Raw genomic sequence first — 22,444 nt, 5'->3', positions numbered from 1 at the left:
TTTTGGGGCACTTTCTATGTATACCACAATGAAAGCATTTTCTAGTCATTATTGTAAAACATTTTTAAATTGCAATAAAATACATATAACAAAATTTACTACCTTAACCATTTTGAAGTATACAATTTAGTGGCATTAAATAGTTCACATCATGCAACCATCACCATGATAGCTTACAGTGAAGAGTGTTGGATTCATGATCTCCAAGGAAGAAGATTTAGCTTCAGGACCAGGGACCAGACTTGATCACTCAAGAGCTTTTGTGTAGCAGAGTTTCATTAAAGTGAAAAGGGACAGAGAAAGATTCTGACATAGACATCAGAAGGGGGATGGGGAGTGCCCTTCTTGCTAGTCTTTAGCAAGCTGTTTTATGTCTGTTAGAACGTTATTGATCAGATAAGAGCAACACCTCAAGGCTGAGGGAGTTTCACCAGGCCCCTCACCCACAAAATGCATTTTTGAGATAGGATGGCAGGAAGTGTGTCATCCCCCAGCCATAAAACAATTGATATGAATACTGGTTTGTTGAGCTACTATCAGCCAAAAGTTAGTCTTGCTGCTGCTACTGCTAAGTCACTTCAGTTGTGTCCGACTCTGTGTGACCCCATAGATGGCAGCCACCAGGCTCCCCCATCCCTGGGATTCTCCAGGCAAGAACACTGGAGTGGGTTGCCATTTCCTTCTCCAATGCAGGAAAGTGAAAAGTGAAAGTGAAGTCGCTCAGTCGTGTCCGACTCTTTGCGACTCCATGAATTGCAGCACTCCAGGCCTCCCTGTCCATCACCAACTCCCGGATTTCATTCAAACTCACATCCATCGAGTCAGCGATGCCATCTAGCCATCTCATCCTCTGTCGTCCCCTTCTCCTCCTGCCCCCAATCCCTCCCAGCATCAGACTCTTTTCCAATGAGTCAACTCTTCGCATGAGGTGGCCAAAGTACTGGAGTTTCAGCTTTAGCATCATTCCTTCCAAAGAACACCCAGTACTGATCTCCTTTAGAATGGACTGGTTGGATCTCCTTGCAGTCCAAGGGACTCTCAAGAGTTCTCCAACACCACAGTTCAAAAGCATCAGTTCTTCAGCACTCAGCTTTCTTCACAGTCCAACTCTCACATCCATACATGGCTACTGGAAAAACCATAGCCTTGACTAGAGGGACCTTTGTTGGCAAAGTAATGTCTCTGCTTTTCAATATGCTATCTAGGTTGGTCATAACTTTTCTTCCAAGGAGTAAGCGTCTTTTAATTTCATGGCTGCAGTCACCATCTGCAGTGATTTTGGAGCCCAAAAAAATAAAGTCTGACACTGTTTCCACTGTTTCCCCATCTATTTCCCATGAAGAATCTCAAGGTAGAAATAAATACAGATTTTCTATGTCTTACGTTAATACTTTTCTTAGGCTGCTAAGATTCTTTGTGACCCATGGACTGTAACCTGCCAGGCTCCTCTGTCCATGGGATTTCCCAGGCAAGAATACTGGAGTGGGTTGTCACTTCCTTCTCCAGGGGATCTTCCTGACCTAGAAATCAAACCAGGGTTTCCAGCTTTGCAGGCAAATTCTTTACTGTCTGAGCCACTAGGGAAGCCCCAAGACTATCACAGTAATTGGAAAACTAATAGTTCCTGCGTTTAAGAACTGAAATGGGTACTGACTCCTCTTCTTTGACCCTCCCCCTTCCCCAGCACTCATCTCTCAAATAGAGCTTTGAAGGTGTTCTTACATGTCAGATCAGCTATGGAAATTTTCAAAATGGGTGCTCTTAAGTTTAAATGCAAATTAAAAATCTTTGGAGCTATGGTTCAGAAGATTTGCCTAGATATGAGAATTTATCTGCATTCTAATGACTTTTTTTCTCTCTGGTTAAGAGAAATACGAAGGGAACATCTGAAGGCCACCAAAGAAGAGAGGGATTAGAAGAGTGCAGTCATTGCTTATACAATTTTATGGTGCGTGTGGTGAAGACATATATATTCACCTGAAGATTTATTAGTCTGGACCCCCTCATTTGAACATTCTGTATCAGGAATACATAAATCTATAGGAAATAAAAATGTTTTATTCTTACATAAGATGGGAATAAAACAATCTATTGTGATAATGTAGAATAGAGGTCATCTAAGAAAGTAACGCTGATATGTATTGTTACTTCAATTTTAGTTCAAATTGAAGCCCCCCTTTCTTTGTTGGTGGAGAGCCTTATATTAACACACAGCTCTTTCCTGAATGATGCAAGTCAATTCCTTCCTGAATTTGTTCTCTGTGCAACACATGAGTTATTAATGATCCATATTAATCATTTTTTGGCCATAAAATCAGACACGAATTTAAAGCCACTCTCTTTGCTCCTGAAACCTGAAACAAACAAAATCAAAACACGTGCCACCATATGGGACTTTTTGTTGGGTTACATTTTTATGTTACCAGGAAGACTAGTTACTAGCAAGGTTATTAATAAGATGGTTTTAATTTTATAAACACTTACTTAAGTTAGAAAAATAATTTTAATTACATTTCTGCCTTTGTTTTAAAGGTTTCTAGAGAAGTGGCTCTCAGGTGTCACAAAGCATTAAAATTGCCTGGGATTGGGGATCCTGCCTAAAATTCAATATCTAACTTCTCTTCCCAGGAATTTTAACTCAGTAAGTCTAAGGGGTGGAACCCAGGAAATTATATGTTAAAAAACTTTTAAGACATGTGAGTTGGTGACGGACAGGGAGGCCCGGCATACTGCGGTTCATGGGGTCGCAAAGAGTCCGACACGACCGAGCGACTGAATGGAACCAAATATTCTATCAGCAAGGTGTCCACATCATTGGTGTGGAGCTCAATGAATTCTCACAAACTGAACCCACACATGTAACCAGCACCCAGTTCCAGGAACAGAATCTCCTGGCACCCAGAGCCTTCCTGTGCTCTGTCCTCGCACTCCCCTGTCACAAGGAGGACATTACGCACACCAGGACTCCAGAGGTTAGTTTTGCCTGTTTCTGTATTTCGTGGAATCAGAGGATTGTGCAATTTCTACTCTTTGATTCTGTCTTCTCTCATTCAACATTATGTTTATGAGGTTCGTCAGTATTGTTGCGTGTAATCAGATCATTCATTCTCACTGCCATGCGGTATTCCATTGTGTGACTATACCCCAATTTATGTATTCACTTGATTTTTGTTGGGTATTTGGGTCACTTCCCATTTGGTCTATTAAACTGGTCCTGCTGTAAACACTGCTGCTTGAACAACCAGTGAAAGGGGAGCCCTACAATCAAGGTTCATAAAAGAAAGTCTCAGGACCTATAAGAATAGTGCCTTAAAGCTAAAGGGGAAAATAATAATGTCAGACTTGTTTTCTGAAAAAAAGTGCTAAGAGCAAATAATAAGGCTTTTAATGTTTTAATGCTATGTCTTAAACAAGAATAGAGGGAAAGAACAGATAAAGAAAGCAGAATGACTTGACTCTTCTTACGTCTTTTCAATAAGGAAAACACTGGCAGGAAAACAATGGGTAGAGTGCACATGGTTAAGACAAAGCTGAGTCCCAGTATAGGCTAGAAGGTAGTGAGTTAATCAGTGGCAAAGTCAAATGCTAGCAAATACATCCCTTATAAAAAAAATTTTTTTAATCTGTTAATTGAAGGATAATTGCTTTACAGAATTTTGTTGTTTTCTTCCAAACATCAACATGAATCAGCCACAGATATACATATGCCCTCTCCCTCTTGAACCTCCCCTCCCATCTCCCTCCCCATCCCACCCCTCTTAGTTGTTCAGTTCAGTTCAGTCGCTCAGTCGTGTCCGACTCTTTGAGACCCCATGAATCACAGCACGCCAGGCCTCCCTGTCCATCACCAACTCCCAGAGTTCACTCAGACTCACGTCCATCGAGTCAGTGATGCCATCCGGCCACCTCATCCTTTGTTGTCCCCTTCTCCTCCTGCCCCCAATCCCTCCCTGCATCAGAGTCTTTTCCAATGAGTCAACTCTTCACATGAGGTGGCCAAGGTACTGGAGTTTCAGCTTTAGCATCAGTCCTTCCAAAGAAATCCCAGGGCTGATCTCCTTCAGAATGGACTGGTTGGATCTCCTTGCAGTCCAAGGGACTCTCAAGAGTCTTCTCCAACACCACAGTTCAAAAGCATCAATTCTTTGGCACTCAGCTTTCTTCACAGTCCAACTCTCACATCCATACATAACCACTGGAAAAACCATAGCCTTGACTAGACAGACCTTTGTTGGCAAAGTAATGTCTCTGCTTTTAAATATGCTATCTAGGTTGGTCATAACTTTTCTTCCAAGGAGTAAGCGTCTTTTAATTTCATGGCTGCAGTCACCATCTGCAGTGATTTTGGAGCCCAGAAAAATAAAGTCTGACACTGTTTCCGCTGTTTCCCTATCTATTTCCCATGAAGTGATGGGACCACATGCCATGATCTTCATTTTCTGAATGTTGAGTTTTAAGCCAACTTTTTCACTCTCCTCTTTCAACTTCATCAAGAGGCTTTTTAGTTCCTCTTCACTTTCTGCATAAGGGTGGTGTCATCTGCATATCTGAAGTTATTGATATTTCTCCCAGCAATCTTGATTCCAGCTTGTGCTTCTTCCAGCCCAGCATTTCTCATGATGTACTCTGCATATAAGTTAAATAAGCAGGGTGACAATATACAGCCTTGACATACTCCTTTTCCTATTTGGAACCAGTCTGTTGTTCCATGTCCAGTTCTAACTGTTGCTTCCTGACCTGCATACAGATTTCTCAAGAGGCAGGTCAGGTGGTCTGGTCTTCCCATCTCTTTCAGAATTTTCCACAGTTTATTGTGATCCACACAGTCAAAGGTTTTGGCATAGTCAATAAAGCAGAAATAGATGTTTTTCTGGAACTCTCTTGCTTTTTCCATGATCCAGCGGATCTTGGCAATTTGATCTCTGGTTCCTCGGCCTTTTCTAAAACCAGCTTGAACAACTGGTAGTTCACAGTTCACATATTGCCGAAGCCTGGCTTGGAGAATTTTGAGCATTACTTTACTAGCGTGTGAGATGAGTGCAATTGTGCGGTAGTTTGAGCATTCTTTGGCATTGCCTTTCTTTGGGATTGGAATGAAAACTGACCTTTTCCAGTCCTGTGGCCACTGATGAGTTTTCCAAATTTGCTGGCATATTGAGTGCAGCACTTTCACAGCATCATCTTTCAGGACTTGAAATAGCTCAACTGGAATTCCATCACCTCCACTAGCTTTGTTCATAGTGATGCTCTCTAAGGCCCACTTAACTTCACATTCCAGGATGTCTGGCTCTAGGTCAGTGATCACACCATCGTGATTATTTGGGTCATGAAGATCTTTTTTGTACAGTTCTTCTGTGTATTCTTGCCACCTCTTCTTAATATCTTTTGCTTCTGTTAGGTCCATACTATTTCTGTCCTTTATCAAGCCCATCTTTGCATGAAATGTTCCCTTAGTGTCTCTAATTTTCTTGAAGAGATCTCTAGTCTTCCCCATTCTGTTGTTTTCCTCTATTTCTTTGCATTGATCACTGAGGAAGGCTTTCTTATCTCTTCTTGCTATTCTTTGGAACTCTGCATTCAGATGCTTATATCTTTCCTTTTCTCCTTTGCTTTTCACTTCTCTTCTTTTCACAGCTATTTGTAAGCCCTCCCCAGACAGCCATTTTGCTTTTTTGCTTTTCTTTTCCAGGGGGATGATCTTGATTCCTGTCTCCTGTACAATGTCATGAACCTCAGTCCATAGTTCATCAGGCACTCTATCTATCAGATCTAGTCCCTTAAATCTATTTTTCACTTCCACTGTATAATCATAAGGGATTTGATTTAGGTCATACCTGAATGGTCTAGTGGTTTTCCCTACTTTCTTCAATTTAAGTCTGAATTTGGCAATAAAGAGTTCATGATCTGAGCTACAGTCAGCTCCTGGTCTTGTTTCTGTTGATTGTATAGAGCTTCTCCATCTTTGGCTGCAAAGAATATAATCAGTCTGATTTTGGTGTTGATCATCTGGTGATATCCATGTATAGAGTCTTCTCTTGTGTTGTTGGAAGAGGGTGTTTGCTATGACCAGTGCATTTTCTTGGCAAAACTCTATTAGTCTTTGCCCTGCTTCATTCCGTATTCCGAGGCCAAATTTGCCTGTTACTTCAGGTGTTTCTTGACTTCCTACTTTTGCATTCCAGGGGCCTAAAGGAGCTATTCCACATTCAATGTTAGAAAGGGTGGTGGTGAGGAGATACCCCTCATCCAAGGTTAGGAGCAGCGGCTGTGTTTGCTGGAGCAGCCGTGAAGAGATACCCCATGTCCAAGGTAAGAGAAACCCAAGTAAGACGGTAGGTGTTGCAAGAGGGCATCAGAGGGCAGACACACTGAAACCATACTCACAGAAAACTAGTCAATCTAATCACACTAGGACCACAGCCTTGTCTAACTCAATGAAACTAAGCCATGCCCATGGGGCCACCCAAGATGGGCGGGTCATGGTGGAGAGATCTGACAGAATGTGGTCCACTGGAGAAGGGAATGGCAAACCACTTCAGTATTCTTGCCTTGAGAACCCCACGAACAGTATGAAAAGGCAAAATGATAGGATACTGAAAGAGAAACTCCCCAGGTCAGTAGGTGCCCAATATGCTACTGGAGATCAGTGGAGAAATAACTCCAGAAAGAATGAAGGGATGGAGCCAAAGCAAAAACAATACCCAGCTGTGGATGTGACTGGTGATAGAAGCAAGGTCCAATGCTGTAAAGAGCAATATTGCATGGGAACCTGGAATGTCAGGTCCATGAATCAAGGCAAATTGGAAGTGGTCAAAGAAGAGATGGCAAGAGTGAATGTCGACATTCTAGGAATCAGCGAACTCAAATGGACTGGAATGGGTGAACTTAACTCAGCTGACCATTATATCTACTACTGCGGGCAGGAATTCCTCAGAAGAAATGGAGTAGCCATCATGGTCAACAGAAGAGTTCGAAATGCAGTACTTGGATGCAGTCTCAAAAACCACAGAATGATCTCTGTTCGTTTACAAGGCAAACTATTCAATATCACAGTAATCCAAGTCTATGCCCCAACCAGTAACGCTGAAGAAGCTGAAGTTGAACGGTTCTATGAAGACCTACAAGACCTTTTAGAACTAACACCCAAAAAATGATGTCTGGGTTGTTACAGAGCCCCTATTTGACCTCCCTGAGCCATACAGCAAATTCCCATTGGCTATCTATTTTACATATGGTAATGTACGTTTCCATGTTATTCTCTCCATACACCTCACCCTCCCCTTCCTCCCTTGCCAGTCACGTCCATAAATCTGTTCTCTACATCTGCATCTCCATTGCTGCCCTGAAAAGTTCATCAGTACCATCTGTATAGATTCCATATATATGTGTTAGCATACAATATTTTTCTTTCCCTTTCTGACTTACTTCACTCTGTATAATAGGCTCCAGGTTCAGCCACCTCATTAAAACTGACTCAGATGTGTTCCTTTCTATGGCTGAGTAATATCCCATTGTATATAGGTACCACCGCTTCTTTTTCCATTCATCTGTCGATGGACATCTAGTTTGCTTCCATGTTCTAGCTATTATAAATAGTGCTGCAATGAACACGGGTACATGTGTCTTTTTCAATTTTGGTTTCCTCAGGGTATATACCTAGGAGTGGGATTGTTAGGTCATATGGTGGTTTAATCCTAGTTTTTAAAGGAATCTCCATACTGTCTTCCATTGTAGCTGTATCAATTTACATTCCCACCAACCGTGCAAGAGGGTTTTCTTTTCTCCACACCCTCTTCAGCATTTACTGTTTGTAGACTTTCTGATGATAGCCATTCTGACTGGTATGGGATTATATCTCATTGTAGTTTCGATTTGCATTTCTCTAATAGTGAGCAATATTGAGCATCTTTTCATATTTGTTAGCCATCTGTATATTTTCTTTGGAGAAATGCCTGTTGAGGTCTTTTTCTCACTTTTGATTACACTGACTGTTTTTCTGGTATTGAGTCATTAAACTGCTTGTATGTTTTTTTAAAATTAATCCTGTGTCAGTTGTTTCACTTGCTATTATTTTCTCCAATTTGGAGGGTTGTCTTTTCACCTTGTTTATAGTTTCCTTTGCTGTGCAAAAGCTTTTAAGTTCTATTAGGTCCCACTTGTTTATTTTTGTTTTTCCATTACTCTAGAAGGTGGGTCATAGAAGATCTTGTTTTGATTTATGTCATTGAGTGTTCTGCCTATGTTTTCCTCTAGCAGTTTTATAGGTTTATGGTCTTACATGTAGGTGTTTAATCCATTTTGAGTTTATCTTTGTTTATGGTGTTAGCAAGTGTTCTAATCTCATTCTTTTACATATGGCTGTCCAGTTTTCCCAGCATCACTTATTGAAGAGGCTATCTTTGTCCTATTCTATCTTTGCCCTGTATATTCTTACCTCCTTTGTCAAAAATAAGGTACCCATAGATGAATGGGTTTATTTCTGGGCTTTCTATCTTGTTCCATTGGTCTGTATTGCTGTTTTTGTGCCAGTATCATACTGTCTTGATGACTGTAGCTTTGTAGTATAGTCTGAAGTCAAGAAGGTTGATTCCTCCAGCTTCATTCTTCTTTCTCAAGATTGCTTTGGTTATTTGGGGTATTTTGTGTTTTAGCAAATACATTCTTATCAAAAGAACTTGTACTTGTGATTCTTATAGCCAGAGCAGAGTCCAGACCCCTGGCCTGGCAGCAACTCAGCATCCACTAGTCATGGGTAAAAGCCCTGGATTCCGGGTCTGACAGACATTGGTTTAACACCTTTGCTGTTACCTCACACTGGGTGGGGACTGTGGGCATGGCTTAACTTGAGCCGAATCTCCAGATCAGGGTCTCATAAGGCTGCAAGCCAGGGGCCAGCTGGGGCTGGGCTTTCATCTGTGGCTTGGGGTCCTCTTCAAGCTCTTGTGGTTGTTGGCTGACTTACTTCCTGGCAGCTGTAGACCTCATGACTGCTTGCTTCTTTAAGGCCAGCAGGTGAGCTGTCTGTTCTTGTGTATGCCTGCTTAGTCACTCAGTCATGTCCAATTTTTTGTGACCCCATGGACTGAAGCCTGCCAGGCTCCTCTGTCCATGAAATTACCCAGGCAAGAATACTGGAGTGGGTTGTCATGCCCTCCTCCAGGGAATCTTCCTGACCTAGGAATTGAACCAGGGTCTCCTGCATTGCAGGCGGATTCTTTACCAGCTGAGCTGCTGCTGCTGCTAAGTCGCTTCAGTCATGTCCGACTCTGTGCGACCCCAGAGATGGCAGCCCACTGGGCTCCTCCATCCCTGGGATTCTCCAGGCAAGAACACTGGAGTGGGTTGCCATTTCCTTCTCCAATGCATGAAAGTGAAAAGTGAAAGTGAAGTCGCTCAGTGGTGTCTGACCCTCAGCGACCCCATGGACTGCAGCCCACCAGGCTCCTCCATCCATGGGGTTTTCCAGGCAAAAGTACTGCAGTGGGGTGCCATTGCCTTCTCCGTACCAGCTGAGCTACTTCAACCTAAATCTCTTTTAAAGGGCTCACCTGATTAGGTCAGAACCATCCCAAATAATCACCTTTTGGTGAACAGACTTTGATAAACTCTAAGTAATTCTGATTTTAGATCTTAATTATATCTTCTAAATCTCTTCATCTTGCTTATAGAATATAATCACAGGGGTGACCTTTATTCTATTCACAGGTGCTCCCACAGTCAAGGGAAGGAGATTCCACAGGGTGTGGATACCAGGGAGAGAGAATTTGGGGGCCAGTTTATAGACACTTGCATAAGTACTATTTTCTGGGATTGCAGATACTTGATGCAAATTTAGTATTGAATCAGTGCTTTCAAAATGGACAGAAGAGAGTACTGGATGGGTAAGATACCAGATGAAATTTTATTTTTGTATTGTTTTAAATTAGCATTTTGCCTTTCACAAATTATTTGCATTACCTTCTTATAAGTTAATCAGACACTAATGACATTTTTATAGTAAATGCAAAATGAGGATAAAAATGAATAGGCCTGATCCATTCATAGCTCCAAGATGCAGCCACTTGGAGCTTGCACATGGAGAAAATGGACCTACGAGTTACCTACATATTCACACCTGTGTGAATCTGCTAGGGCTGCCATGACATAATGCCATTGACATTATGTGGCTTAAACAACAGAAGTTTATTTTTTTCAGAGTTGTAGTGGCTGGAAGTCTAAGATTAGGTTGCTGGCTGGGTTGGTTCCTGGTTAAACCACGCTTCCTGATGAGTAGATGGATGCCTCCTTGCCGTGTCCTCACATGACCTTTCTTCTGTATGTGCAGAGAGAAAAAGAGAGAGAGCGCTGGTGTTTCTTTCTTCTCTTCTAAGGATGCCAGTCCTAGCTGTTTAGGACCCACCCTTATGACCTCATGTAACTTTACCTCCTTCTAGGTCCTGTCTCCACACACAGTCATGCTGGGGGTGAGTGCTTCAGCACAGGCATCTGGGGGACACAGTTCAGTCCACAGCAATACTCAAAAGTATCCGTGGACCGTGAACAACCTGTGGAGCTTCCTGCTGCTGATTACCTGTGTTTTAGAGATTACTAATCACCATTCATAGATTCATGCATATATCCCAAGAAATCTCTCCATCTGTTTTCTACCTTTGCTGAAAATAACAGCGTCTTGGACTGATAGTCTGTTACCAAGGTAACAAGGACACACAGGCTGCCCTGAACAGTGCCCCACAGCCATCTCAGTCCACGGTTCTGACAGAATTACTGCAAACTGTGCCCAACCCAATGAGTTGTATCATTTTTTTCTGGTAATGAGAGAAGACAGGTCCTCATAAAGGGGATACAACAGAATTATGGTTACATGCCAGAAGTATATCTCCTTCTAATGGATGATGCTTGTCTCTCTCTAAGGAAAGGTGTAAACCACAAGAATATAGACACCTCTCACACATGATTTAGGTATGCCGGGCTCTGTGGTAGAGATTACTGCTTATAAACCTAGATTATGTTTTCTAAGCCTCTGTTTTAGAAAGGGGTGGGAATGTACCCTGTGAGGAAACTACATTTTCTGTGTCCCCCCACCTCCGCCTTCCTTCCCCCCTTCCTCCTGCTCCAGCTACAAGTGATCAGCGCATCCAGATTACTGCCTGGGATTCACAGAAAGGCTCTTACAGGAGGGGCACATGGCTAGCTTGTGCCCCTGTCTGTCCTTACCCGCCCCTGCCTTTCTTCTTGTTTTCTTCCTGGATTATTGATGTGATTCCTGGCAACAGAGTAGCCATTTGGATGATTAGAACTTCAGGCACTATCTGGAATAAGAGTTAAACTCCAGAAGAGAAGCTGCACCTTAAGCAAGATGGACCTAAATGTGGAACAAGCCTAGGTCCATAATGACACTATGAAAGTGCTGTTATCAACCACGGAACTCTTTCACATGAGGGAGAAATAATCTCTGCTACTAGCTGCATAAAGCCAATTCCTAACTGGTAGAAAGTATAGAAAGAAAATCTCAAAATGCAAAAATTATTTTGGAAAATCCTTTAAACCCCCCATAAATAATATGTAAATCCTGAATGGGTTCCTTTAATTCTTGGAGCCAGTCAGGAAAACAAGATTGTATTAAATTCTATCCTTGTATTGTTGTAAATTAAGTGTTTGCCCTTCAGGAATTAGCTACATTGCTTTCAGAGACAGTAATTCAGCTATCAAAAGTCATGTGTGGTCTGAAAAGAAAAATATTGGGAAGCACCAGTATATATAATCCTGACAGTTGACAGCAACATATATGTTTGTACACTTGTGTGTGTGCATAGTAATTTCATCTTTAATTTTCATAGAGAACTTTATGACTTTAATTGTATTACTTAATATATGTTTATGATTTTTAATTAACATTTCAATTCTTTTTCAAGGCTGTTGAACAGTCATCAGCATGGTCATCCTGATTATTCGAGCAGGATGACTGGGCTTCTTTAAAGTCATTCACACTTTCTCCCTACGTCGTTTTTGATGAGCTAAGTTTGGTTACATCTGCATGGTATGTGTTCTTTAAGCAAAATTCTGCAGAGAATTATCGAAATTCTTCCCCCACCCTCTGTTGTTCTTTCTCTTGCATTTGATTCAGCTCTATTTTACATTCAGAGATGAGAAAAGTCATTGCTGCCAAGTGGCTCTGTCAAGCTGTGGGTAGGTAGAACTCTAAGAAGAATGACAAGTGGAGAGGTTCTGGAACTCAGATTTCCCCAAGGAATGTTACCAGGTTGCTAAGCTATATAGAGTATCTTAACAACCAGGGAGCCACATAGGGCTCAGCCCTTGGAGCAAGAGTGGGAGAAACTGGAGGGAGACAGTTACATTCATTTGGAAGCCTTGGACATTAGTCTGTCTCTGCCAATTAAGGATTCCCAGCTCAAGTACAAAGATTTCAGGAAATCAATGACAACTGAAGATAGACCCATTACAAGGCTTGAAGGGTATCACAAGCCTTGAGTTCCTGTCAGCCAGACCACCTTCCTTTAAAATTGACCTCAGGTATAATTTTAAATTCATCATTAAAATAATTTTTTTAAGTTTTAGGTTTGATTTAGTTGATGGACCACAGTTGAGCTGACCTTTTCAAGACTACATAAAAGCCAATTAAATCTGTTTTGAGGAAATGGGGCATTGCCTTTTAAAGTAAACCACCTATTTTTGAGAGATCAACAAATAAAAAAATGCTGAATTTGTGGGATAAGAACATTCATTCTTTGAAAAGCTTTACTTAATATTTATTGAGCATAAACAATGTGACAGGTGGAAAATTGGACTAGATCACTGTCTGCTTGATACATCCTACTGAGAGAAGCAAAAAATAAACACAGAAATGTAAAAAAAAAAGTCAGAGTGACATACATTATGAGTTATGAAGACAATTTAAAGAGGGTTGAGGGAAAGAGAATGGGATAATGGTAGAAATGACTTTGGAGAGGGGTAGGAAGCCCTCGGAGAAGGAAATGGCAACCCACTCCAATATTCTTGCCTGGAAAATTCCATGGACAAAGGAGCCTGATGGGCTACAGTCCATGGGGTTGCAAAGAGTCGGACATGACTGAGCACACACACATACACAGGAAGCCTTTTGGAGAAAGTCTTACCAGACAAAGCCATGAACAAGGTGAGGGAGGAAGTGATGGGAAGATCTGGGTGGCTAGGGGCTCTGCAAATGTAAAATGGTTCTGCATTCATCACCTAAATAACAGTCTTCACATCTGAAGGAATTCAGAGTAACTTGGCTGCTCATTGATCAGCTATCATTGTCTTCTTTTGTAAGCATACATTTTGCATATGTGCTATTTTGGACTAAATTAAATCTGTATTTAATACACATCTGCATGGTATTTTCCAAGTTAATGGCCAGGACTAGATTGATTAATAATATTTTTAAAACTACCTATTCTGAGGATTTTGTGTCATGTGGTCTAGATAAAATTTAATAATTTACTAATATATAGGTAGATTTTAGAGGCTTTAGAAGAGGAAATATTTTTCCCAGTCCTTACATGATTCCGAGTGGTGAATGGTAATTTTAATTAGATTTTCCCACAGAGTTACCTTTATACAGGTTTTTCTTCTGTTCTTCAGGATGAAAGCACAGTTTTAGACTCACAATTAAAATAGAATTATAAACAGAACTTGGCTACTTTGACTCAGCAAATCTTTTGGATGTATCCTCTTAAGATATTTCAGCCTAGGTTTTATAATAAGGCAGTCAGGCAAGTGGTGATGGAATTCCAGTTGAGGTTAAGGAAGTCCAGTTGAGCTGTTTCAAATCCTAAATGATGATGCTGTGAAAGTTCTGCACTCAATATGCCAGCAAATTTGGAAAACTCAGCAGTTGCCACAAGACTGGAAAAGGTCAGTTTTCATTCCAATCCCAAAGAAAGGCAATGCCAAAGAATGCTCAAACTACCGCACAGTTGCACTCATCTCACACGCTAGTAAGTTCAGTTCAGTCACTCAGTTGTGTCCGACTTACAATGACCCCATGAACTACAGCATGCCAGGCCTCCCTGTCCAACACCAACTTCCGGAGTTCACCCAAACTCATATCCATCGAGTCGGTGATGCCAACCAGCCATCTCATCCTCTGTCATCCCTTTCTCCTCCTGCCCCCGATCCTTCCCAGCATCAGGGTCTTTTCCAATGAGTCAACTCTTCACATGAAGTGGCCAAAGTATCAGAGTTTCAGCTTCAACATCAGTCCTTCCAATAAACACCCAGGACTGATCTCCTTTAGGATGGACTGGTTGGATCTCCTTGCAATCCAAGGGACTCTCAAGAGTCTTCTCCAACACCACAGTTCAAAAGCATCTATTCTTCGGCACTCAGCTTTCTTCACAGTCCAACTCTCACATCCATACATGACTACTGGAAAAACCGTAGCCTTGACTAGATGGACCTTTGTTGGCAAAGTAATGTCTCTGCTTTTAAATATGCTATCTAGGTTGGTCATAACTTTCCTTCCAAGGAGTAAGCGTCTTTTAATTTCATGGCTGCAATCACCATGTGCAGTGATTCTAGAGCCCCCCAAAATAAAGTCTGCCACTGTTTCCACTGTTTCCCCATCTATTTGCCATGAAGTGATGGGACCACATGCCATGATCTTCGTTTTCTGAATGTTGAGCTTTAAGCCAACTTTTTCACTCTCCTCTTTCACTTTCATCAAGAGGCTTTTTAGTTCCTCTTCACTTTCTGCCATCAGAGTGGTGTCATCTGCATATCTGAGGTTATTGATATTTCTCCCAGCAATCTTGATTCCAGCTTGTGCTTCTTCCAGCCCAGCGTTTCTCATGATGTACTCTGCATATAAGTTAAATAAGCAGGGTGACAATATACAGCCTTGATGTATTCCTCTTCCTGTTTGGAACCAGTCTGTTGTTCCATGTCCAGTTCTAACTGTTGCTTCCTGACCAGCACACACTAATAAAGTAATGCTCAAAATTCTCCAAGCCAGACTTCAACAGTATGTTAACCGTGAACTTCCAGATGTTCAAGCTGGTTTTAGAAAAGGCAGAGGAATCAGAGATCAAATTGCCAACATCTGCTGGATCATCAAAAAAGCAAGAGTTCCAGAAAAACATCTACTTCTGCTTTATTGACTATGCCAAACCCTTTTACTGTGTGGACCACAACAAACTGTGGAAAATTCTTAAAGATATGGGGATACCATACCATCTTACCTGCATCTTGAGAAATCTGTATGCAGGTCAAGAAGCAACAGTTAGAACTGGACATGGAACAACAGACTGGTTCCAAGTCGGGAAAGGAGGATGTCAAGGCTATATATTGTCACCCTGCTTATTTAACTTACATGCAGAGTACATCATGAGAAATGCTAGGCTATATGAAACACAAGCTGGAATCAAGATTGCTGGGAGAAATACCAATAACCTCTGATATGCAGATGACACCACTCTGATGGCAGAAAGTGAAGAAGAACTAAAGAATCTCTTGATGAAAGTGAAAGAGAAGAGTGGAAAAGTTGGCCTAAAGCTCAGCATTCAGAAAACTAAGATCATGGCATCTGGTCCCGTCACTTTATGGCAAATAGATGGGGAAACCGTGGAAACTGTGACAAACTTTGTTTTTTTGGGCTCCAAAATCACTGCAGATGGTGACTGCAGCCATGAAATTAAAAGACGCTTGCTCCTTGGAAGGAAAGTTATGACCAACCTAGACAGCATATTAAAGCAGAGACATACTTTGACAACAAAGGTCTGTCTAGTCAAGGCTATGGCTTTTTCAGTAGTCATGTATGGATGTGAGAGTTGGACTATAAAGAAAGCTGAGTGCTGAAGAATTCATGCTTTTGAACTGTGGTGTTGGAGAAGACTCTTGAGAGTGCCTTGGACTGCAAGGAGATCCAATCAGCCCATCCTAAAGGAAATCAGTCCTGAATATTCATTGGAAGGAGTGATGTTGAAGCTGAAACTCCAGTACTTTGGCTACATGATGCAAAGAACTGACCCATTTGAAAAGACCCTGCCTGATGCTGGGAAAGATTGAAGGTAGGAGGAGAAGGGGACGACAGAGGATGAGATGGTTGGATGGCATCACCTACTCAATGGACATGAGTTTGAGTAACTTCCAGGAGTTGGTGATGGACAGGGAGGCCTGGCATGCTGCAGTCCATGGGGTCACAAAGAGTCAGACATGACTGAGCGAAGCAACTGAACTGAACTGAGTCAGGCAAGACCCAAGATATTTAGTAAGAATAGTTTAAATGTTCACATTTGCAAATTGTTTAGTTTAAAAAAGGGATTAATATAAAGAAGGGTAAGTTTTCTAACACTATCACTGGCATTTAGTTGCAATGTCCTGTTCTTACCTGAGTGGAAAGCTTGGAGTTTGAGCCTATTTATATAGCTCTGCTGAGCAGCAGTTACTGACACCCACAGTTAGGTGACTAAAACATGTTTTTAGTACTCTGCTTCTCACCATTTGGGGATATGCTCTTTAAAATCTGAACATGTGATGGGAATGCGTCTTCCATGTGAACATTACCGTCATGTGTAGCACGGTGGGGAAAGAGGCTGACAACTCCTACTGTCTATTATATAGTAAATACCTATGAAGCTAGACTACTAGAAAGTGTGTTTTCCCCCCCTTGTGTTGTTTTTTAAACTTTTTTGGCTTTTAAAATATGTCTACTATTCATCATATGACTGTATTTCAAAGTGAAAGTCACTCAGTTGTGTCTGACTCTCTGCGACCCCATGGACTATACAGTCCATGGAATTCTCCAGGCCAGAATACTGGAGTGGGTAGCCTTTCCCTTCTCCATGGGATCTTCCCAACCCAGGGATCAAACCCAGGTTTCCTGCATTGCAGGCAGATTCTTTACCAGCTGAGCCACAAGGGAAGCCCAAGAATACTGGAGTGGGTAGCCTATCCCTTCTCCAGCAGATCTTCCCAACCTAGGAGTTTGGTCCCTAGTAAATAATCCATGGAAAATTTGTAGAAGTAACTAAAGTTGATTTAGTCTACTGAATCCATCCATCATATATATGTGTTTTCCATTGATGGATTTCTCTAATACTGGTTTAGGGAAACTTTTAGTTACTTCCTTACAAAATCAGTGAGATTTCTGTTTCTCTAATAAAGATAATACTTATGAGTAAGTAAGTTATATATTTCCTTGTCTCTACTTCTATTAATTCCTTACTTTAGTAATATGTTCTATTTTTTCTCTTGTTTTGAGAGGAAAAAAATCCACCCTTTATGAGAATGAATGATCGTTTCATTTCTTCTAGATTTGTGTCTTAAAAAGTTACAGTCCAAAATCAATTGTTATAAAGAGAAATCTTTAATAGATAAATATTATTTCAAGCCAATTAATGGACTTGAAAGCTGTTAAAATCACTGAGCAATGAATTATCAATTAAAAAGTGCTGAAATCAATATAGGCAATAGGAAGGAGAGTAAGATGTGGGCCATTATTAATAACAAAATGTTCCTAGTTTGAGGTGGTGGTGGTTTAGTCACTAAGTCGTGTCTGACTGTGAGCGACCCTATGGCCTGTAGCCTACCAGGCTCCTCTGTCCATGGGAATCTCCAGGCAAGCGTACTGGAGTGGGTTGCCTTTTCCTTCTTCAGGGAACCTTCCTGACTCAGGGATTGAACCTGCACCTCTTGGGTCTCCTGCACTGCAGGCAGATTCTTTACCGACTGATCCACCAGGGAAGCTCTAGTGAGGTAGTTGTTTTTCAATTGCTAATATTTTTAGAGCGGTTTTTAAGCTTATGGAAAAACTGAGCAGAAAGTACAGGGAGTTCCATATCCCTCTGCCCAGCTTCTCCTATTATTAACCTTGCAGTAGTGTGGTACATTTGTTACAACTGATGAACCAATACTATACATTATTAACTAAAGTCTATAGTTTACATTACAGTTCACTCTCTGTTGTATAGTTCTGTGGGTTTTGACAAAATGCATAATGTCATGTATCCATTTTCATGGTATTGAACAGTATAGAGGTTTCACTGCCTCCCAGATCCCCTATGCTCTACCTATTCATTACTCCTCCACTTCCCCTCTGGAACCCTTGGGAACTGCTGATCTTTTTTATAATCTCTAGTTATCCTTTTTCTGGAATGTAACATATTTAAAATTACACAGCATGTAGCATTTTCAAATTGATCTCACTTAGTAATATGTGCTTGCCGTGCTGTGCTTAGTAGCTCAAATCAGATCAGTCGCTCAGTCGTCAGTCGTGTCCAACTCTCTGAGACTCCATGAACCATAGTCCACCAGGCTCCTCTGTCCATGGGGATTCTCCAGGAAAGAATACTGGAGTTGGTAGGTTCTCTCTTCTCCTGGGGAACTTCCCAACCCAGAAATTGAACCAGGGTCTCCTGCATTATAGGTGGATTCTTTACCAACTGAGCTACCTGGGAAGCCTGTTTAAGTTTCCTTAAACATGTCTTTTCAGGGCTTGAAAACTCATTTCTTTTTAGCACTGAACAGTATTCCAATGTATGGAGGTACACATTTTGTTTACCCATTCCTACTGAAGGACACCTTGATTACTTCCAATTTTTGGCAATTATGAATAAACATTATTTGTAGGTTTCTGTGTGGATGTGTTTTCAACTCTCTTTGAGTAAACTTGGAATGCGATTGCTAGATCCTGTGATAAGAGTATATTTAGCTTTGTAAGAAACTTCTAAACTGTTGTCTAAAGTGGCTGTATCATTTTGCATTCCCATCAATGGTGAATGGGCATTCCTGTTGCTCTACATCCTCATCAGCATTTGGTGTTGTCAATGTTTTGGATTCTAGCCATTTTTAACAGGTGTAGCAGTATCATATTGTTTTAATTTGCAATTCTCTAATGACAAATGATGTTGAGTATCTTTTCATATGAATGCTTATTTGCCATCTGATAATCTTTGATGGGCTTTCCTGGTGGGTCAGATGGTAAAGAATCTGCATGCAATGAGGGAGACCTAGGTTTGATCCCCAGGTCGGGAAGACCCCTGAAGAAAGGAATGGCAACCCACTCCAGTATCCTTGCCTGGAGAATCCCATGGACAGAATCTTCTTTGATGAGGTGTTCAGATCTTTTGCCCAGTTTTTAAGTGGGCTATTTATTTATCTTTTACATCTTAGGCCTATGACACTGGGTCTAATAAACAACTGTTGAGTGGTTGAAGAAAAATCATTAATTACCGAATACAGCAAATAACATGTCCAAAACTCTCCAGTTTATTATCTGTAGATGTAATATCATTCTTTTGCTATGGGATTTTTTTTCTCCTTCAAGTTTTACCATCCTCTCAGAAGATACAAATTTAAGATGCTGGTTTTCTTAAGAGTACAGTATGAAAAGTCCTCATTTACAGTAAACGGAATGTAAAGCACATTTGTGGCTATTTTATTTTAAAGTTAACATTACATCAAAATTGATTGATAATCATGTCATATATTTTATGTTGGTGATGTTTTACGTTTCTCACAAGTGCTTCAATTTTTGCAGGGAAAAATTTTTATCTGTTCCGCTTATGTCTATCTTGATTTTAATGTTTACAAAAATTTGGTCTTAAAGTAAAATTAGCCTCACATTAACAAGTAACATTCTTAATGTCTTTCTTCTGACTTAAGAGACAACTCGGGGCAAACAAAGATGATGGAGAAACGTTTGATGTGCAAGAAAATGTCTAGAACCCCTTGTCTAAACAATTGTCATGCTGTGATTTCAGGGTCTGAGCACCTCTGGAAGTGAGGTTAACAAGGTACACTCCAAGACCTTCTGTGCCAAGAGTGGAGAGGAGGAAACCAACACTCTGTGAACATGAGCCTCAAATCCCCGATGTCTGCTCCTCAGTTTGAGAGCAAAGGCAGCCATATTTCAGCTAGAAATGGAAGCTGTTTTCTAGTCAGGCACACTCCTCATCCCAGAAGGGTCTGCCACATCAAAGGTGAGGTAATTCAGAGTCCTAGAATGTCTCTCTCTCCTCTATATTTGGACTACTTGATGATTCCAGTCGGTAAACACAGGGGTGTTATTCAAAACACCAAACCACTGGTGAGGCACAGGCGCTGACTGTTGGGACCAGATGCCAGCACTGGAGCCAGGGCAGAAGAGGCCTGCAGACAACCCCTGTGCAGGCACTTACCCCTGGATTACTTGGTTGATAGGAAAGGGACCTGGAGAGGTGCCAAAGGGGCCACTCAGGAAGCTCAAGGCAGCAACTGACGCAGTGGTATGAAAGTATCTCAATTTTTGACAACCTGTACAGTCGTGTTAACATCTACATGTTAAATACCAGCCTGGAGAACCATGCATGTCATTCACTCTTTCATTCTCTCTCAATCCTTTTTCTCCTCCTTCTCCCTTTCCCCCTTTCCTCCCTCTCTCCACCTTTCCCTCTCTTTATCATTTTGAAAATTTAGTTTTGGTCATACTGTACACTCCTGAATTTTTTCCTCTATTCCTGTAGTTTCTGTTTTTTTGTTTTTTTTAATTCTGCAGTAAATGTTGGAATCCCTTCACAGGTAAGTCCTTGGCCATTTTGTCTTTTTAGTATATACCATAATCCTAGTCAAATTTACTAATTCTCACTGCAAAACATTATCCAGAAGCTTCTTGTGCAATTTCTTGGGAAACAAAGCAGCCATCTGTCTCTAATAATTCACTTATTAACAGAGCTGTGTCCTGCACACATATGCTTCCTAAGCTGCCCAGTTTTATATAACATGGCATTGATACTAAAAAGAGGGCCGGGATATAATTCAATATGAGCCAAAAGCAAATAGCTATTATAGGAGAATGAATGAACCCAGAAGGCTCTGAGGAAGGAGGTTCCTTTTTTTCTAGGTTTTCCTTCCTTCCTTCCCACACAACTTACCTTGTCCTGCCTCCTGTTCCTCACTCTAATGACTCTCTCTTCTGCCAGCACAGAAGAGCCAATGTGTCTTTTATGGGGCCTTGTTACGTTGAGACATTCTAGATTCTTTCAAAAATCTAAATCTGATATTCCTAAAGAGGGCTAACATAGTCCCTCTTAGTCATTATTAAGACATGGGAAATGAGAGGTCTGTCTGGGATAGCAGTAAATCTACTCCACTTAACTCCCAAAGATCAAAGATGTGGGCCTTGGTTCTCAAAGCTAACAAGATGGCAGGACATTTTAAGAAGGGATGTGTTGCAAACATAATTTGCTACACTGACTTTTAAAGATTGTCCACCCAGCACTGGTTCATAAAATCAGAAGTCTGACATCTTTACATACATTTTATAATATCTAGTTTGAAAATTGTTGGGAATTCAAAGAAAACCTGCCAAAAACCTAACCTGGTGGTTTGTTCTTCTTATCTGTACTCACTTAGGTTTGAATAACATTCCAATCTGTAATGTGAATGATGATGAGAACTCATTTAGAACATTGTGGGGTGTTGGCCAGTCCCACCACTCACAGAAAGATGAGATACCATATGCCAGATGCAGCTACCCACCCAGTGCTGTGGCCACGGAGAGCCCTGTCTCGCCAGCCCTTAACGGGGTCAAAGTGCCCCCACGGCCTCATTCTGGTGAGTCCCTCCCAATTCATGAAATCTTTTCTGAGGCTTCCTGCCAACTCTCAGGAGGGAAAATATCTATATAATTGCTCACATAGCTGCAGTCATTTTCAAATAGTCATGACATTTTCCTACTGTGAAATAGTTATTCATTATAAAAATTTCCACTCACCTAATCTCAATTCAGTTCAATACTGTTAATAAATATGATTTAAAAAGATCATTATTATTAATTGTGCCCAAGCCAAATTTGGCATGGTTCTAGTCTCTAAGCCCTACAAAAGTACCTGAGAGAGACCAAAAATGAATGTTAGCCAACATTGGTAGAGAAACTACTCCAGACCAAAACTGTGTCAGGGAAATGCAGTGAGGATGGAATGTCATGTTCACCTTTTCCTCACTGGATGGTCACCTCCTTAAAGTCAGGGCCCAGTTTTACTATTCTCCCAGGTCCTGAAACAGAACCTGATCTTTAGCAAACATTTAATTCAATTAATTCATGCTTATTAAGTTAAATTTAAAGTGATTACTCAAAAGTACAGCATGATGACTGTAGTTAGTAATACTATATCATATATTTGAAAGTTAACACAGTAGATTTTTAAATTTCTCATTACAAGAAAAAATATGCAACTAATAATCATTTTACAATATACATATATCAAATCATTATGTCATACAGGGAGTTCTAGATGGTAGAAATTATATCCAGTACTTTTCCCTCTGTCCTTTATAATTACAAACTATTACTAACACTTTCAGGGCATATGAAAATTATTTTGGCATAATGTGGTAAAACACATATATCTTCTAAAAGGTAACAGTAAGACGAATAGATTCCATTCTAGAGTCTTCACATGAGTTAATTCATTTCATCCTTTTCACC

General features: G+C 40.9%; 1 protein-coding gene across 1 annotated transcript in view; it reads left to right on the top strand.

The window, feature by feature from the left end:
- Positions 1-22,444, top strand: part of C6H4orf17 (chromosome 6 C4orf17 homolog) — an 89,117-nt gene that overhangs the window by 50,141 nt on the left and 16,532 nt on the right. The window contains exons 3-4 of the mRNA XM_070372106.1: positions 19,740-19,958; positions 21,370-21,570. Of these exons, the coding sequence (XP_070228207.1) occupies positions 19,832-19,958; positions 21,370-21,570 (328 nt within the window). The 5' untranslated portion in view covers positions 19,740-19,831. The remainder of the gene's footprint in view (positions 1-19,739; positions 19,959-21,369; positions 21,571-22,444) is intronic.

Source organism: Bos mutus, chromosome 6, assembly GCF_027580195.1.
Source record: "Bos mutus isolate GX-2022 chromosome 6, NWIPB_WYAK_1.1, whole genome shotgun sequence".
NCBI lineage: Eukaryota > Metazoa > Chordata > Mammalia > Artiodactyla > Bovidae > Bos > Bos mutus.
This window is presented reverse-complemented; position numbering and strand designations above follow the sequence as displayed.